Consider the following 15,108-nt stretch of genomic DNA (forward strand, 5'->3'; position numbering starts at 1 on the left):
GAGAAGCACCTCCCCCCAGATGACTGTGGGGAAATGGGCTCTGTTTGTTCTCTTGTCTCCATAAAATCTGGCCAGTTCCTGGGAATGTTTAGATTTGCATGTTTGCAGATAAAGCTTCAGCCTTTTAACTTTATAGGTCATCTAAGAGATGTGAAGAGTCCTTTTGGTTAGATGTGCATTTTTACCTTATTTACCAGCCTTTATATGTAGCTCCTAAAACTGTACTTCCATTCTATCTTGGGAGGTAGTGGTGTCCAATTAGTCCTTAATTTTCTTAACACTAATGAGCTTTTCTTTGGAGGCAACTCAGCATCTAACACAAAGGAAATAGTTCATATTTCTGAAGGGTTTTTGGTAACATTGTTTTAATCTAATGCTAAACAGTCAAAGCCAGATTTAAAATTGTGTGTGTCATAAACTCTTTAACTATTTAAGGGGAGGAATGCACGATCTCCTTACTAGGAACATTCATAAAGAATTGTTCCCCAATATATTTTCTTTTTCTGTTTTTTTTTCCCCCCCCTTTAGTTAGTAGTAATGCTTTTAGACACACTGAAAAGTCACATGGTTCTTTTTGAAATAAAAATAAGATAGCCTCATATCTGAGGTAGACTCATATCTATGAGGTTTTCTTAACCTAAGAATTTATGGCTCTTCATAGAGACATGAGGTCCTTTCCTTAAAAAGGAGATGTGTGCAAGGGCCTACACAGTAGGAGGATGTCCAGTCCCTCAGCAAGTAGGGGAGGGAGGTGCCTCTCTGAACACTAGTGTTCCCTGCCTCCTTTCCTCCCCTCCCCACCACAGTCCCCAACAGTGGCACCAACGGGCTTAGCATTCCAGCAGACTGCACAGGGCCAGGGCCAGTGCCAGCAGCATCACCTGGAAACACTGCACAGAGAAGTCTTTCTGAATCTGCCGAAGAGGCACGTACACTTGAGGTAAGTGGGTCCTGCATGGGTGGTAGGGTGATGCTTCTGGGGTTCTGTTGAGTGCATGGACTGTTTACCTGTTCTGTGCAGTTTCAACATGAGGCTGTTTTAAGGATTCCTGGATTTGCTCAGTGGTCTTAGTGAGTAATCATAACTGATGAACCAAATTACTAGACTGCCAAGACTGGTCTTTCTCCATTAGTCACAGAGAACGGTGCCACAAGCATGCTCTGCCCGAGTTTTCCTGCTGGGGCACCTGGATCACTGTGTTCTGTGGAATCACTGAACCAGAGGGACAGCTGGCAGATGAGTGTCTTGCAGCAATTATGTAGAAACAGCTTGCTCCCTTTTCTGTCCCAAACCCAGACAATCCCTCGGGGACTCATATGAGTGCTCAATTCTAGTTGAAAAAGTTTGCCTGGGAAGTCAGCTCAGAAATAGTTCATTTAAAGGGGAAAAGTCCTTCAGGATATAGGCCTAAGGCAGTGTGTTTCATAGCCATTGTAAAACAAGGGGCATTTGGTAACGAGCCTGCTGTTGAGGTTGGTAGAGATGGGTTTGGAGTTGAGAGTGTGGAAACATACCCCATGGCCTCTTCCATGTGAAAGCTGGATGGGATCTGTATGTCTGCTTTCCGCTCCATCCATTTCAGTGGCCTGTGGTTTTATGCCCTCCACCTCCAGTAGATGCCCAAGCTCAGTTGGTGAAAATGGCTATTTACGGGCGGCGCCTGTGGCTCAGTCAGTAAGGCGCCGGCCCCATATGCCGAGGATAGCGGGTTCAAACCCAGCCCCGGCCAAACTGCAACAAAAAAATAGCTGGGCGTTGTGGCAGGTGCCTGTAGTCCCAGCTGCTCGGGAGGCTGAGGCAAGAGAATCGCGTAAGCCCAAGAGTTAGAGGTTGCTGTGAGCCGTGTGACGCCATGGCACTCTACCTGAGGGCGGTACAGTGAGACTCTGTCTCTACAAAAAAAAAAAAAGAAAAGAAAATGGCTATTTACAATTAAAATTTAAACCATATCCCTGAGGAGGTTCCCCCTAAAAGCACGTCCACCATACTACTGCTTGGGAGCTTCAGTAGCTGGGCTTGTCAGGGTTCAGGGTGCTCAGGTGTGTAGTTTTTGAGTTGGAGGGAGACCTGGAAGTGACCCAGCCCATCCTGTCCTCCTCCAGCATTCCCAGTGGTGGGTACACAGGCCACGTAGGCAGCACCAGCTTGGTCCCCATCTGCCTGAGTCGCTTTCCTGTTGGTTCTAGCCCTTCCTCAGCAATGCAGACAAGTGTGCTCCCTACCAGCGTTGAGTTCAGAGGTCGGGCCTCTCCATTTCCCTTCTTCAGGCTGGACACCCCTGGGAGCCGAAGTCAGTTTCCATGCCGCAGGGTCTCCTGGCTGCCACTCCCAGTTCCCAGGTGTGTCCCTCCCGGTTTCCCAAAGCCATGTGGGTCTGGGATGGAGCCCCACATGCCACACACCCATCAGCGGCTCTGCATGTGGTTTACATGCAGAGGTTGCACCCATACTATCCCATGATTACCTGGCTCTGCTGAGATTGGCAGGGCGGGCTGTGTGTGCCCTTCTCTGGCCTTTTCAGCAGCAGCCCAAGCATGACCTTTGCCTCTCCACACCATCCACAAACATGGCACACACTAACACGGTGCCTGTCAGGGACCATGAGCTATGGGAGGCAGCCTTTAGTAGTAGGGCTTATGGGTTGGGGTGGCCAATATGTGAGCAGCCAAGGTTAGACTTCAGATGCTTTCTTTGGGAAGTGGGGAAAAGCCATTACACACAAACATGCATACATGTGTACACACATAGACTGTGATTACAGGTGTCAGAATTTGCTTGTTAGTACCATTAAGGCCTTTTAAAAGGTCTTATCAGGTTATAAACATACTCTATGGTCAGAAACATTTGTCTGTCTAGCTGGGCATTGTGATGGGTGCATGTAGTTCCAGCTACTTTGGAGGCTGAGGCAAGAGAATCGCTTGAACCCAAGAGTTTGAGGTTGCTGTGAGCTGTGACGCCATGGCACTCTACCGAGGGTGACATAATGAGACTGTCTCAAAGAAAGAAAGAAAGAAAAGAAACATTTGGCTGTTTACATCTCTTCCTGTGTCCCCCACCTCAGGTGACTCTGTGGGCTCTGCCTACTTGGGAACAGCACTGGTCAGAGGGTGAACAGGGAACACAGCATACTGAAGTCAAGGGCCGGGCATGCGTTTCTGCTAAGTTTCTTCCCAATGGTCTGCAGTGGAGCTAGGGATTGGTCTGTCCTCTGAGGACTCCCAGATCGCCACATACAGATTGTGTTTCATTTTAAAAGGCCATGCTCACTCTTGCACAGGCATGAGGCTTCAGTGTGAAGTCATCAGCAAAATTTATAGGGAGCACAAACTCTTTAAATGTGTTCCAGAAAGTGTAATTTGTGCTGTGACCCACCCTTCTTGGGGCTCGGTAGTCTTTCCTGCCCTGCAGAAGCACTGTGTGGCATCAGGCTGTCTGCAGCCTTTCTCACTTGGAGTTCGCAGTCTTCAGGTCTTGTCACATCTCTTTGTGTTTTTGTCCATCATACACATCCCCAGAGCATCTGCCCAAAAGACATTTTAAACTTCAAATTACACAATAGCTCTTACCTTGTAGTGTAAGAAAAACATGTATGAAGTGCCAGCAACTCCATATTCCATTATCCCAAGATAAATGAATCCATTAATGTTAGTTACAAAGTAACTGCATGTTAAAAATATTTAAACAGGGGCGGCGCCTGTGGCTCAGTCGGTAAGGTGCCGGCCCCATATACCGAGGGTGGCGGGTTCAAACCCCGCCCCAGCCAAACTGCAACCAAAAAATAGCTGGGCGTTGTGGTGGGCGCCTGTAGTCCCAGCTACTCGGGAGGCTGAGGCAAGAGAATCGCTTAAGCCCAGGAGTTGGAGGTTGCTGTGAGCTGTGTGATGCCACGGCACTCTACCGAGGGCCATAAAGTGAGACTGTCTCTACCAAAAAAAAATATTTAAACAGGGCAGTGCCTGTGGCTCAGTCGGTAGGGCGCTGGCCCCATATACCGAGGGTGGCAGGTTCAAACCCGGCCCCGGCCAAACTGCAACCAAAAAAATAGCCGGGCGTTGTGGCGGGCGCCTGTAGTCCCAGCTACTCGGGAGGCTGAGGCCAGAGACTTGCTTAAGCCCAGAAGTTGGAGGTTGCTGTGAGCTGTGTGAGGCCACGGCACTCTACCAAGGGCCATAAAGTGAGACTCTGTCTCTACCAAAAAAAAAAATATTTAAACAGTAGAGAAATTTTATAAAGTATCAAGTGAAAGACACCATCCAGTTAACTTAGCTCTTTTAATAGTTTAAATTCTCTCTCCTGTTTTCTATCCTGGACATTTCTAAATACACAGACTTAGGATTAGGTTTGCTTTTGGATCACACTTCTGTATCCCACGTCTTAGCTTTTTCTTCCAGTCAGTGTATAATGGACACCATTTCATATCAAAGACCTGCCTCTCTATTGGTTACAGCTACATTGTATTTTCTTTACCCACCTCTTTTTTCCCTTTTTTTTTTGGAAACCGGGTCTCACTCTTTTGCCCAGGCTAGAGTGCTGTTGTGTCAGCCTAGCTCATAGCAACCTCAAACTCCTGGACTCAAGTGATCCTCCTGCCTCAGCTTCCTGAATAGCTGGAAGAACTCTAGGTACCTGCTACAACGTGTGGCTAGTATTTTCTTTTTTTGGGGGGGGGGGGTGTTATTTGTTTGTTTTAGAGACAGAGTCTTGCTCTTGCTCAGGCTGGTTTTGAACTCCTGAGCTTAAATAACCCACCTACCTTGGCCTCCCAGAGTGCTATGATTACAGGTGTGAACCACTGTGCCCAGCCACCACCACCACCCCCCTTTTTTTTTTTCATTGTTGTTGCAGTTTTGGCTGGGACCAGTAACCTTACTCTTCTGGTATCTGGGGCCAGTGCCACAGGCGCCTTTTTTTTTAAAGAGACATCCTCTCTCTCTGTTGCCTAGGCTGGAGCACAGTAGTACAGTCATACCTTACTGCAGTCTTCAACTGCTGGGCTCAAGCAATCCTCCTGCCTCAGACTCTCAAGAAGTAGAACTGCAAGTTTGTGCCACCACATCCAGCTAATTAATTTTTAAATTTTTTTGTAGAAGCAGGGTCTTGCTGTGTTGTCCAGTCTGGTTTCAAGCTTCTGGGCTTAAGTGATCCTTCCACCTTGACCTCCCAAATTGTTGGGATTACAGGTGTTAGCTGTCACACCCAACAGGGGCTTTTTTATATCAGAAGCAAATATGACTCTAAGCAAATGTTGATTAAAAGCATCTCAATAAAGCAGCCTTGTAGCATCTGCGGAAGCCCTGGAGAGCTCGGCCTCACAGAGGCCTTCAGGACTAGAGACCAGCCTCTGCCATGTGGCTTTCAAGTACCCAAACCTGTCCCTCTCATATTGATTCCCATGTGTCTAAAACAAATCCATGTGCCTGTGAAGGCAACCAGCAGCTTGTGGTTGGTGACGTCAGGGACCTTCTCCCAGGGCCCCACCCAGGGAACCTCTATCACAGGCTGCTGGCAAGGCTGGTCCTAGGACAAGTCTCAGGCTGACTCTTGCCAGGGACCTCTGCCCAGAGGAGAAGTGGAGTAAACAAGGTGCAATGGCATCACCTGGGGTCTTTCTTATCTTCTGAGTGTGTCACCTTTTTTGGGTTATGTATTTTGTGGTGGTGGTGTTTTTTTTAAATAGGAGAAAGAACCCCAGAAATATGAGTCTGGCAATACTTATGAGGAAGAAAACTGTGAGAAAAAAGAACAAGCTGCACAGCAAGCCTTCGTATTTGGACAGAACTTGAGGGACAGAGTTAAGGTATGTGATGGGCTGTGCCTCTCCCAAGTTACACAACAGGAAAGTAGTGGGTGGGGAGGAGAGGGACAGCTCTGTGAGTCACAGCACAGCCAGCTGCTGCTCTGCATGCTTCCCACCTTCCCTAGCTCCCAGGCACACACCCGCCCAGCCGCCAGGCTGCAGAGTTCCCACCTGTGGTGGCTTGTCAAGTCAGGCTCCCTCGTGCTCCCTAGGCAGGGGATAGGGAGCAGCTGATCATGCTTAGCCCTGAGAACTCAGATTTTCATAGCAGAGAAGAGAGTAGACAGCATAATCAATACTTTCCACATTGCGCCAGAGACTTTTTCAGTGTTTCTCCATCTCAGCATTAACGCATTTGGACTAGATCATTCTTGGTTTTCTGAGGGACTGTTGTGGGCACTGCAGGTGCTGAGCAATGTCCTTGGCCCACTCCATGCCAGGAGCCCCCCTCCCCCCACTTTTCCCAGTCGTGACAGCGAAAGATGTCAATTGTTCTCCGGGGGACAGAATCACTTGTGCAGGAAACGATTCCATTTTCTTTCCTGAAAGACAACAGTAAAGTCTGTCAGCTCTCAGCTTCCCTCTAGTAGCTTCAGTACTACCCTTTTTCTAAGTGTGATGGTCTAGTCTGGAGACTTAGTGACAGGGAACATCCCTGGACCTTTGTGCTGGGGCTCTGGGAAGACCACCTCTCCCAGCCACAGGCACAGGACCTTCTGTGGCACTTCCAGCAGCTCATCTGGCAAGAAGCTTCTTTAGAAGCCTGAGAGGCAGTATCATGGCTTTATCTAGAGGCATTTTTGGTCATCACAAGTAGGGGACATTTCTGGCATGGAGTGGATAGAGGCCAGGTATCTTATAGTGCCCAGGATGGCCCCACAGAAAACAAACTGGCCCAGCCATCAATAGTGCCAACGAGGAAGAATCTTGAGATAAAGAAACAGATCTCTGTGGAGTGTAGGAAGCACTGGATTGAGTTTTCCGCTTCTTCCCTTGTTGCTTGCTGTGCATCAGAAGCACAAACTGCTGAGACAGGTGTCAGTGAATGTTGCTGTGGCTTGAAATCAAAAGAATAACTCCCTTGGGAGCTGTTCCCTCCAGAGAGGAGGCAGGAAGAGCTTGGCTATTGGACCTTAGGCTCTGTTGAGTCTGTGCCTGGAGCTTGGGGGGAGAGCTGCTTTGAAATTGGGATGGGCCCAATGTGTAGGGCTCTGTGTGGGCTTCAGAGTCTCACAGTCAGCCCCATCACCTGTCAAAGACACTTGAGCTCTGGTCTCATCTCCGTGGGCCTCTGCCCTCTTGTCTGTAAGATGGGGTCCACAATATCCACTTCACAAGGTTCCGGGAGGACTCAGCTAGATAATGTATCTGACAGACTAAGCACAGCCATTGCAGTGTAAAAGAAGCCCTCAGGAGGTGATGCTTTTCTCATGTTTATAGTAAACCTCTTAAAATACCTGCTTGTAAATTTTCTATGTTCTTGATACAGAGGCATTGACAAAAATGCCAGCAAGATGCCAGCTTGTAGGTAGTATTCTACAACAAGGTAGAAAAAGCTCTCTGCTGCTTTATGTACATTTTTGTGTGTTAACTGTTGAAAGCAGGAAGTGGTAGCATTGACTATAGCCCTACTCCCCAACCCCCGCCATACTCGCGCATGCCTGTCTGTGTGTGTGTGTGAGAGAGAGAGAGAGAGAGACAGGGACAGGGAGAGGGTGCACCCCGCCTGCACCTGCACCTTGGCTTGTACAGGCAGACTGAGTTGTAAAGTTCCAGGCCCTGTCATTCTCTGAGTAGCAAGTGTCTTCTCCATTCTCTAGCTAATGAATGAGAACACTGATGAAGCTGACATGGAAAACGCTGGACACCCCAGTTCAGAAATGCCAACTGCAACAAACTATTTCCTTCAGTATATCAGCTCCAGGTATAGTGGCCAGCCTTAGCATGGTGGTGCAAGTGTTTGGGAAAGTCCCCAGCCACAGAGGGGCCCACGATCCTCAGGCCTAGGAGCCTTGGCACCTGGACCAAAAGCCAGGCAGCTCCAGGGGAAGCAGATGCCTTCAGGATCCAGGTCACCATCTGGGCCCAGCTGTGGACAGGACAGGGTGGTGGGCTTTGTCCTGGGATTGGACAGATACTTGAGGCTGGACCAGAGCTCTGTGGGGTTGTCCAGGGGTGTGTGAAAGGCACGGCCCTTGAGGTGACCTCTGTCATACAGACCTCCTGCTCAGAACAGACCTGAAGGGGCCAGTTGTGGCTCAGTTGCTTTGCATCAGCTGCAAGGTTTCAAAAGCCCTGGTGCCCCTTTACCTTCAGCTTGGGCACATGGGGTAAAGACCCTGCCCTGTGCTCGATCAGCACTTCCCGTGGTGGAGCTCACACATAGCCCAGCTGTCCCTCCAGGTGTTTGAGGAGAAAGTGTGTTCTGCCTGGGAAATAGGCCTGAGGAACGGGTAGAACATGGGCTTCCCTAGTACTGTTGGGTCCCTTTATCCAAGACAGGCTACAGATCCATGTTTTCATGTGGCGCAGTGAGGCAGTATCATGGACCCTGTCTCTGGCGCACACAGCAGAGAGGACCCTGCGCTGTGCCTCGTGCACCCATGTGCCTGCATCTGTGTGTATGTTCATTTGCCTGGCCACACCTACCTGTTGTCTCTACACTCACTACACATCTTCTCTTCAGTTTAGAGAACTCGACCAGTAGTGCCGATGCTTCCAGCAACAAGTTCGTATTTGGCCAGAACATGAGTGAGCGAGTTTTGGTGAGTGGCCATGTTGGGACTGTTCTTGGAGACCAGAAGTTTCGTGTCGAGAGGGCAGGGGGAGTGTGGCTGCTGCATTGTCTCCTGTAAAGTTGGGACACTCAGCTGCAAGTAAGAGAAAAAAGACCTGGCTCAGACTCCACTGGAAGGTGAGGCCAAGGTCATTGGCTCTGGCAGCCCAGGAACCAGCTTCTCCCAAGATGGGTTTGCTTCCCCTGAGGCCATGGGGCTATGCTGGCAGTGGGGGGCCACAGTTCCTCCCTGCCAGGCCAGCTGGGATTGCAGCCATCAGACAGAAGTCTTCGGTCATCTGCTGCTGGGCCACCCTTAACCCTCTCAAGCCGAGAGAGGCCAGCCCCATCCAGACCGTGAGACTACAGCCCAAAAGAGGACAAGCCCTCTGTATTTTCTGCCTACACAGGCCAGCTGTGCTGGCAGACAGGGCTGTGGCCTCCCTGCTTCCCTGATCACACACCACAGCTAATGCTTTGGAGCACAAAAGAGCTATCTCCATTCCCAGAGAGCCCAGCCAGCCTAGGAGAGGGTTCTGGAATGGTTTGCCAACTTCCTTTTGATTGTGATTATATGGGGCCCCCTCTTCTCCATCTTTGTTTCAGCTTGTACTAAATTAATGAGGCACCTTCTGCTTTCTTCTTTGGCTTCATTACTACCCTTTTTCTGTTATATTCAGTATTCAAATAAATATGCAAAGCCTTACCTCCCATAGCCATGTGGATGAAGGTGACTGGGGACACTCACCCCCTGGCAACACCTGAGAGACCATGTGCAGAAGCTTCAAGGCAGTTTGGGAGTGTTCATATGAAACGTGCAAGGGTGGCCAGGGAGCACATGGCATGAGGAGCTGGGCAGAGGTGTGCCCAGAGCTTCTGTCCCCACTCAGAGTCTGTCCATTCAGCAGCCATGTGTCCCCCATGACCACTTCCCCCATGTTTCTTTGTTTCTCTTCAGAGCCCTCCCAAATTGAATGAGATCAGTTCAGATGCCAACAGAGAAAACTTGGTTGCTGAGTCTGGGTCCGAATCTTCTTCCCAGGAGGCCACCCCTGAGAAAGGTGTGTTATAGTCTTGTTTCCCCATGGCTCAGGGGGTAATGGATGACGAGAGGACACTGTGTTCATCCACACTCTGCCTGGGAGGGAGGAGGGGACTGACTCTTCCCTGCAGTAAGGAACAATGTGTGAACCAGCTACCGAATGGTCCGTATGCAGTGGCCATGGCCTTCAGGGCTCTGCACTGCAGTGAGCAGAGAGGCATCTGTATTAAAGAACACGTGGGCCCATGTTGTTGAGCAGCAGTGGGGAGGGTAGTGAGGTACCATGGCACCCTTTATACTTTGAAGCAGCAGGCACAGGAGAGTCTCCTTGTCCTGTCTTGTACTGCATGGGAAGTCAGGATCCGGAACCACACTTGGCAGCTCCTGAGTAGTCTCCCTGCGCATCCTGAGGCTAAACATCTTGGCCTGTGTCCAAAGTCCACTCTGGCCACTGTGTCTGGCTCTCCTAGAGTAGTCAGTGTCCTTGAGGCCAGAACCACCCTCTCAGTTTCCTGCAAGCTACACACTCTCCCCTTACCGAATAGTCAGCCTTGTTTAGCTAATAATATTTCAGAGTCCTTGGCCGAGTCAGCAGCCGCCTACACCAAGGCCACAGCACGGAAGTGTTTGCTGGAAAAAGTGGAAGTCATCACCGGGGAAGAGGCAGAGAGCAACGTGTTACAGGTGAGGGAGCCAAAGGCCTGGGTCTTCAAGGTCCTTTGTGTTCCTGGGGGTCCTACCCCCAAGGGTTGGATCTGCAGCCTTGGCACCTGGGCCTCCCCTTTGTGGGCTGCTGGCCTATACCCTGTAGCCTCATTGGAGGGCTCTTATGGAGAGCTTAGCCTGAGACAGGGGTCTTCTGGTTTTGTTTTGGTTTTAGAGCAGGAGGGTCTGTTTTGAGATATTCTTGATGGTTTGGGAAATGACAAAGACTATGGGAAAAAACACCTTCCTGTTGTCACCCATAATTAACACATGTAATCATTTTGTCTCAGTAGGAAGAAAATCAGATGCAGCCAGAATTGCAAACCCGCCCTCTCCATCCCTGTCTCCCACCCCGCTCCTCCTCCTGAGGCCACACCTCCCAAGCTGGCTGGGTTTGGTGGGCAGTGTCCATCTGCTTCCTTTCTCTGGACACATACAGATGTGTCTATGTCTATAAATCACGTAGAGTACTATGGAGTTTTTAGTGGTACTGCTTTTTTTCCCCATTTATTTTATTTATTTTTTTTTTTTGTAGAGACAGAGTCTCACTTTGCCGCCCGTAGAGTGCCATGATGTCACACGGTTCACAGCAACCTCCAGCTTTTGGGCTTACGTGATTCTCTTGCCTCAGCCTCCCGAGCAGCTGGGACTACAGGCGCCCGCCACAACACCCGGCTATTTTTTGGTTGCATTTTGGCCGAGGCCGGGTTTGAACCCACTACCCTCGGTATATGGGGCCGGCACCCTACTCGCTGAGCCACAGGTGCCACCCTCCCCATTTATTTTTTTTTTTTTTTTGGCAGTGCATCAGATTTTATTACTGGTGTGGCTGTTTCTAGTATATTTAACTTTGAAATGTTCAACTAGTTTTCAATCTCTGTCTTAGCTAGATGCTTATCATCTTAGTCGCTAACTCAACACATAAATCTACTAAGACCCATGAATGATAATCTTAAATTACTGTTTTTCCCCCAACAATAGAAAAAGCTGATTCCTTTACCATTCCCCAAATCTAAACTTGAATAGTTTCACTTATAAGATACTCAGTTGAGAATATTACCAAATACAAATCATTAATTTCTTTAAGCTGCACTGATACTATTACATCACAGTGCACACAACACGTAGAGCAAATGAGATGAAGTCTAAATATACTTTTCACTTATAATTAGTTCTACACAAAAGGATTCCCTAGTCAATCTGTTTCAGACCAGTTGACTATATCCATAAGCAACAGTATACTTTATCTTATTTTATACTTGTACTTTAAGTAAGGTTTTAAGTTGAAATGTCATTATTTCCTTATCTGAAGGATTGAAGGAAACAGGAACCCAGTGGCTTGGAGGTTTGGGAAGAACACTTGGTGATGGTGGCTCACTAAATTTGGCTCCAGCATAGTTTTGATTAGCTTGAGATTTAAAAAGTAAGCTGGGACTTGATAAGCTTGAGTTCCAATTTTGATTATTTGGAAAATTTTTGTTCTTCCCCCCATTTTGCATGGCTTGCCATGCAGCTGCTGATGAGTTATAACCATGTCCTCTTTCTTTTTTCTTATGAACAATCTTCATCTGAGAATTCTGATCCTTGGTCTTCTGTCTATTAATCTGTTGTTGGTTCTTACTAACATTTCTAGATTGAGGGGCTGGAATGTTATACCTTTCTCCACCACCCATCTTCAGCTTCTTTGTCACCTTTCAGTCTGCTTTCCCGATTGTAGGATTTCCACTACCTGTCCTCTTCCTTGCTGCCAAGCCCAGGATAATAGGTGTTGCTTTCTGAAGGATCCTTTCCTTTGTCTCAATACAGAAGTTTTCATGGGCTGATCTGCTGAGTTCAGCCTAGGAGCTGAGGCCAACATCTGAGTCTCCTCAGCACACAAGTTTGAGAGAAGCCCTAGCAACTCCAGGCTCGGACTACGGAGGCGGCGGCTTCCTCTCAATGTCGAAGCCTCCCTCCCTTTCCAGGGAGAAACGAGGCACGGATCGAACGAGGCCCACAAGTAGCGACGAGCTGGCTGCTGACCACCCGATACCTCCTCCCCGACCTCCTCCTCCAGCCTCTACCGACAAAATGCCCCATTTATTTTTTAATGTAGTCATGTTGAGAGAGATTGGCTTAGAGGGAACTGTACTTCTCTGTGAAGGACTACATATGGTCTTTGTCACATATTGTTATTTTCTTAACATATATACAATAGCTTTATTGGCCAGGCACGGTGGCTCACGCCTGTAATCCTAGCACTCCAGGAAGCTAAGGCATTGGATAGCCGGAGCTCAGGAATTCAAGACCAGCCTGAGCAAGAGCAAGACCTTGTCTGTACTGAAAATAGAAAAACTAGCTGGGCTCAGTGATATATGCTACTTGGGAAGCTGAAGCAGGAGGATTGCTCAACCCCAGAAAGTTTGAGGTTGCTGTGAGCTATGACACCATGGCACTCTACCCAGGGTGACAGAGTGAGACTCTATCTCAAAATAAATAAATAAACAAAACAGCCTTATTGAGATATACTACACCTACTATATAATTTAAATCATGCAGTTCAGTGGATTTTAAGTATATTCATAGAATTGTACAGCTATTACTACAATCTAGTGTAAAACATCTTTGTTCCCCACAAAGAAACCCCATTCCTGTCAGCCGTCTCTCCCCACTCACTCCCCCAGCCCCTGACAACCACTTACTGACTTCCTGTCTCTGTGGATTTGCCTGTTCAGGACATTTCGTATGAATGGCACTGTGTGTCCTTCTGTGTCTGGCTTCTCTCACTCAGCATAATGTTCTCAAGGCTACATTTTGTAGTTTCTGTCAGAGCCTCCCTCATTCTTATGACTGAACATGTTTCATTATAAGGATGGACCACATTTGTTTACCCATTCATCAGTTGATACTTGGCTTATTTTTATGTTTTGGCTGTTGTGAATCATACGGCTATCAACATTTGCGTACAGGTTTTTGTGTGAACACATGTTCCCTTCATGTTCCCTTTCTCTTGGGTAGATCCTTCAGAGTGCAATTGCTGGGCCATGTGGTAGCTCCATGTTTAACTCTTTGAGGCACTGCCAGACTGTTTTCCACAGCAGCTGTACCATTTTCTTTCCCTACCAGCAGTGAATAAGGTCTCTGTTTCTCCACGTGGTTATAGCCACACATAGCAGATGTGAAGTGACATCTCACTGTGGTTCTGATGTGTGTTTCCTTAATGATTGGGTTCTTTTTTTTTTTTTTTTTTAATATCCCTTTTAAAATATAAAACCTTTCAAGCTTAATGGCAGAATAGGAAACTGCCCAAGGGCTAGGTGTGTCCCGCAAGCCAGAGTCTGCTGACCCTGGAAGTCCATGCAGGTTAAATGTCACTACTCTCAGGGTCCATCCTCAGCAGAACATCCAGCCAGGCTCCCTGCTCACTAAGGGCCACCGTGTGTGTTCCAGATCCAGTGTAAGCTGTTTGTCTTTGACAAGACCTCACAGTCATGGGTGGAGAGAGGACGGGGGCTGCTCAGGCTCAACGACATGGCGTCAACCGACGACGGGACATTACAGTCCCGACTGGGTGAGCTGCTGAGGGCTACTGAAAGGGTCTGTGGTGGGGCTCCGTGGAGAGGGCTGGAGACAGTGCGGTCAGAACTGCAAATGCCAAAGGGGTGAAGGGAGTTATTGCGACCTGGTGCTTGTCAGAGTAGAGGAGCAGGGAAGCCATCCCCACAGGAAAGCCACACACACATCGTTCAGCTTTCAGCACCTGGTCTGAAAAGGGTCTGAGGGGCTATTGCCCCTCCTGACTCAGTGTCAAAGTACATAAAAGTCTATGGCAATTTTTAAACTGATTTTCTGACAATAAAATGGGAGTTTTATGGCAAAAAGGAAAAAAGAAAAAGTCAAAGATCAACTATGATTTCTTTATAAAGAGAAATGCCAGCTGATTATGTTTTAGTGGTCCATTCCTCCTGTTTTGGGTCCTTTTTAAGGAAATAAGGCAGAGGGGTTTTTTTCTTTGTTTGATTTTGGTTTTTTGGTTGTGGTGGTTTTGTTTTTTGTTGTTGAGTTTTTTTTGTTTTTCTTTTGTTTGTTTTCTTTTGTGACAGGGTCTTACTCTGTCACCCAGATATAGAGCCCTGGTGTCAGCCTATCCCACAGCAACCTTAAACTTCTGGGCTCAAGTGATCTTCCTGCCTCAGCCTCCCCAGTAGCTGGGACTACAGACACCCACTACAATGGCTGGCTAGTCTTTCTATTTTTAGTAGAGACGGGGTCTTGCTCTTGCTCAGGCTGGTCTCAAAATTCCTGAGCTGAAGGGATCCTCCTGCCTCAGCCTCCCAGAGTGTTAGGATTATAAGTGTGAGCCACCATGCCTGTCCAAAACGGCAGTTTTTTATCCTGTTCTTTTCATTTGCTGTTTTATGAGCATCTTCCCAGATCACTATTTTCCCTTTAAAATAATGATTGTTTTTGAAAAACTTACATGAATGTTCTGTTGACAGTTAATGGACTTTTCCCTATTGATGGACACTTAACCTGTTCTGATGTTTTTACTGTCATAGATAATGCTACTGGGGCTGTCCATTCCCAGAAACGAGTGTGTGCATGTGTGCACACACACAGCACATATGCGTGTACATTTGAATGATATGCACGTCCATCTTTTTCTTTTATTTTCAAAGTGTCTTTTGGTCTTTGCAGAATGTGGATTTCGAGCCCAGCAGTAGCTCAAGTAGCCCCTTTGAAACAAAGTTTTCACACACCTTGACTCAGAGACACTCCCCAAATTGGAACAGAGATAAGGAGAGTCC

The 15,108-nt window shown here is 47.9% G+C and overlaps 2 protein-coding genes across 20 annotated transcripts in view; one reads left to right on the forward strand and one right to left on the reverse strand.

Moving 5' to 3' along the window:
• The window catches only part of RANBP3 (RAN binding protein 3), a 64,195-nt gene that overhangs the window by 46,654 nt on the left and 2,433 nt on the right, over positions 1-15,108 (forward strand). For 11 of the 19 annotated variants that reach the window (XM_053585979.1, XM_053585967.1, XM_053585970.1 and 8 more), the window contains 8 exons: positions 807-940; positions 2,269-2,340; positions 5,679-5,798; positions 7,619-7,722; positions 8,485-8,563; positions 9,533-9,635; positions 10,176-10,300; positions 13,751-13,871. In XM_053585979.1, coding sequence (XP_053441954.1) covers positions 807-940; positions 2,269-2,340; positions 5,679-5,798; positions 7,619-7,722; positions 8,485-8,563; positions 9,533-9,635; positions 10,176-10,300; positions 13,751-13,871 — 858 coding nt within the window. The remainder of the gene's footprint in view (positions 1-806; positions 941-2,268; positions 2,341-5,678; positions 5,799-7,618; positions 7,723-8,484; positions 8,564-9,532; positions 9,636-10,175; positions 10,301-13,750; positions 13,872-15,108) is intronic. The other 8 variants (XM_053585980.1, XM_053585969.1, XM_053585973.1 and 5 more) reach the window with 3 other exon arrangements.
• Positions 11,154-12,397, reverse strand: LOC128582256 (proline-rich nuclear receptor coactivator 2). The gene has a single exon (XM_053585988.1). The coding sequence runs from the start codon at positions 11,992-11,994 to the stop codon at positions 11,575-11,577; it is 420 nt and encodes a 139-aa protein (XP_053441963.1). The 5' UTR covers positions 11,995-12,397; the 3' UTR covers positions 11,154-11,574.

Source organism: Nycticebus coucang, chromosome 3, assembly GCF_027406575.1.
Source record: "Nycticebus coucang isolate mNycCou1 chromosome 3, mNycCou1.pri, whole genome shotgun sequence".
Lineage (NCBI taxonomy): Eukaryota > Metazoa > Chordata > Mammalia > Primates > Lorisidae > Nycticebus > Nycticebus coucang.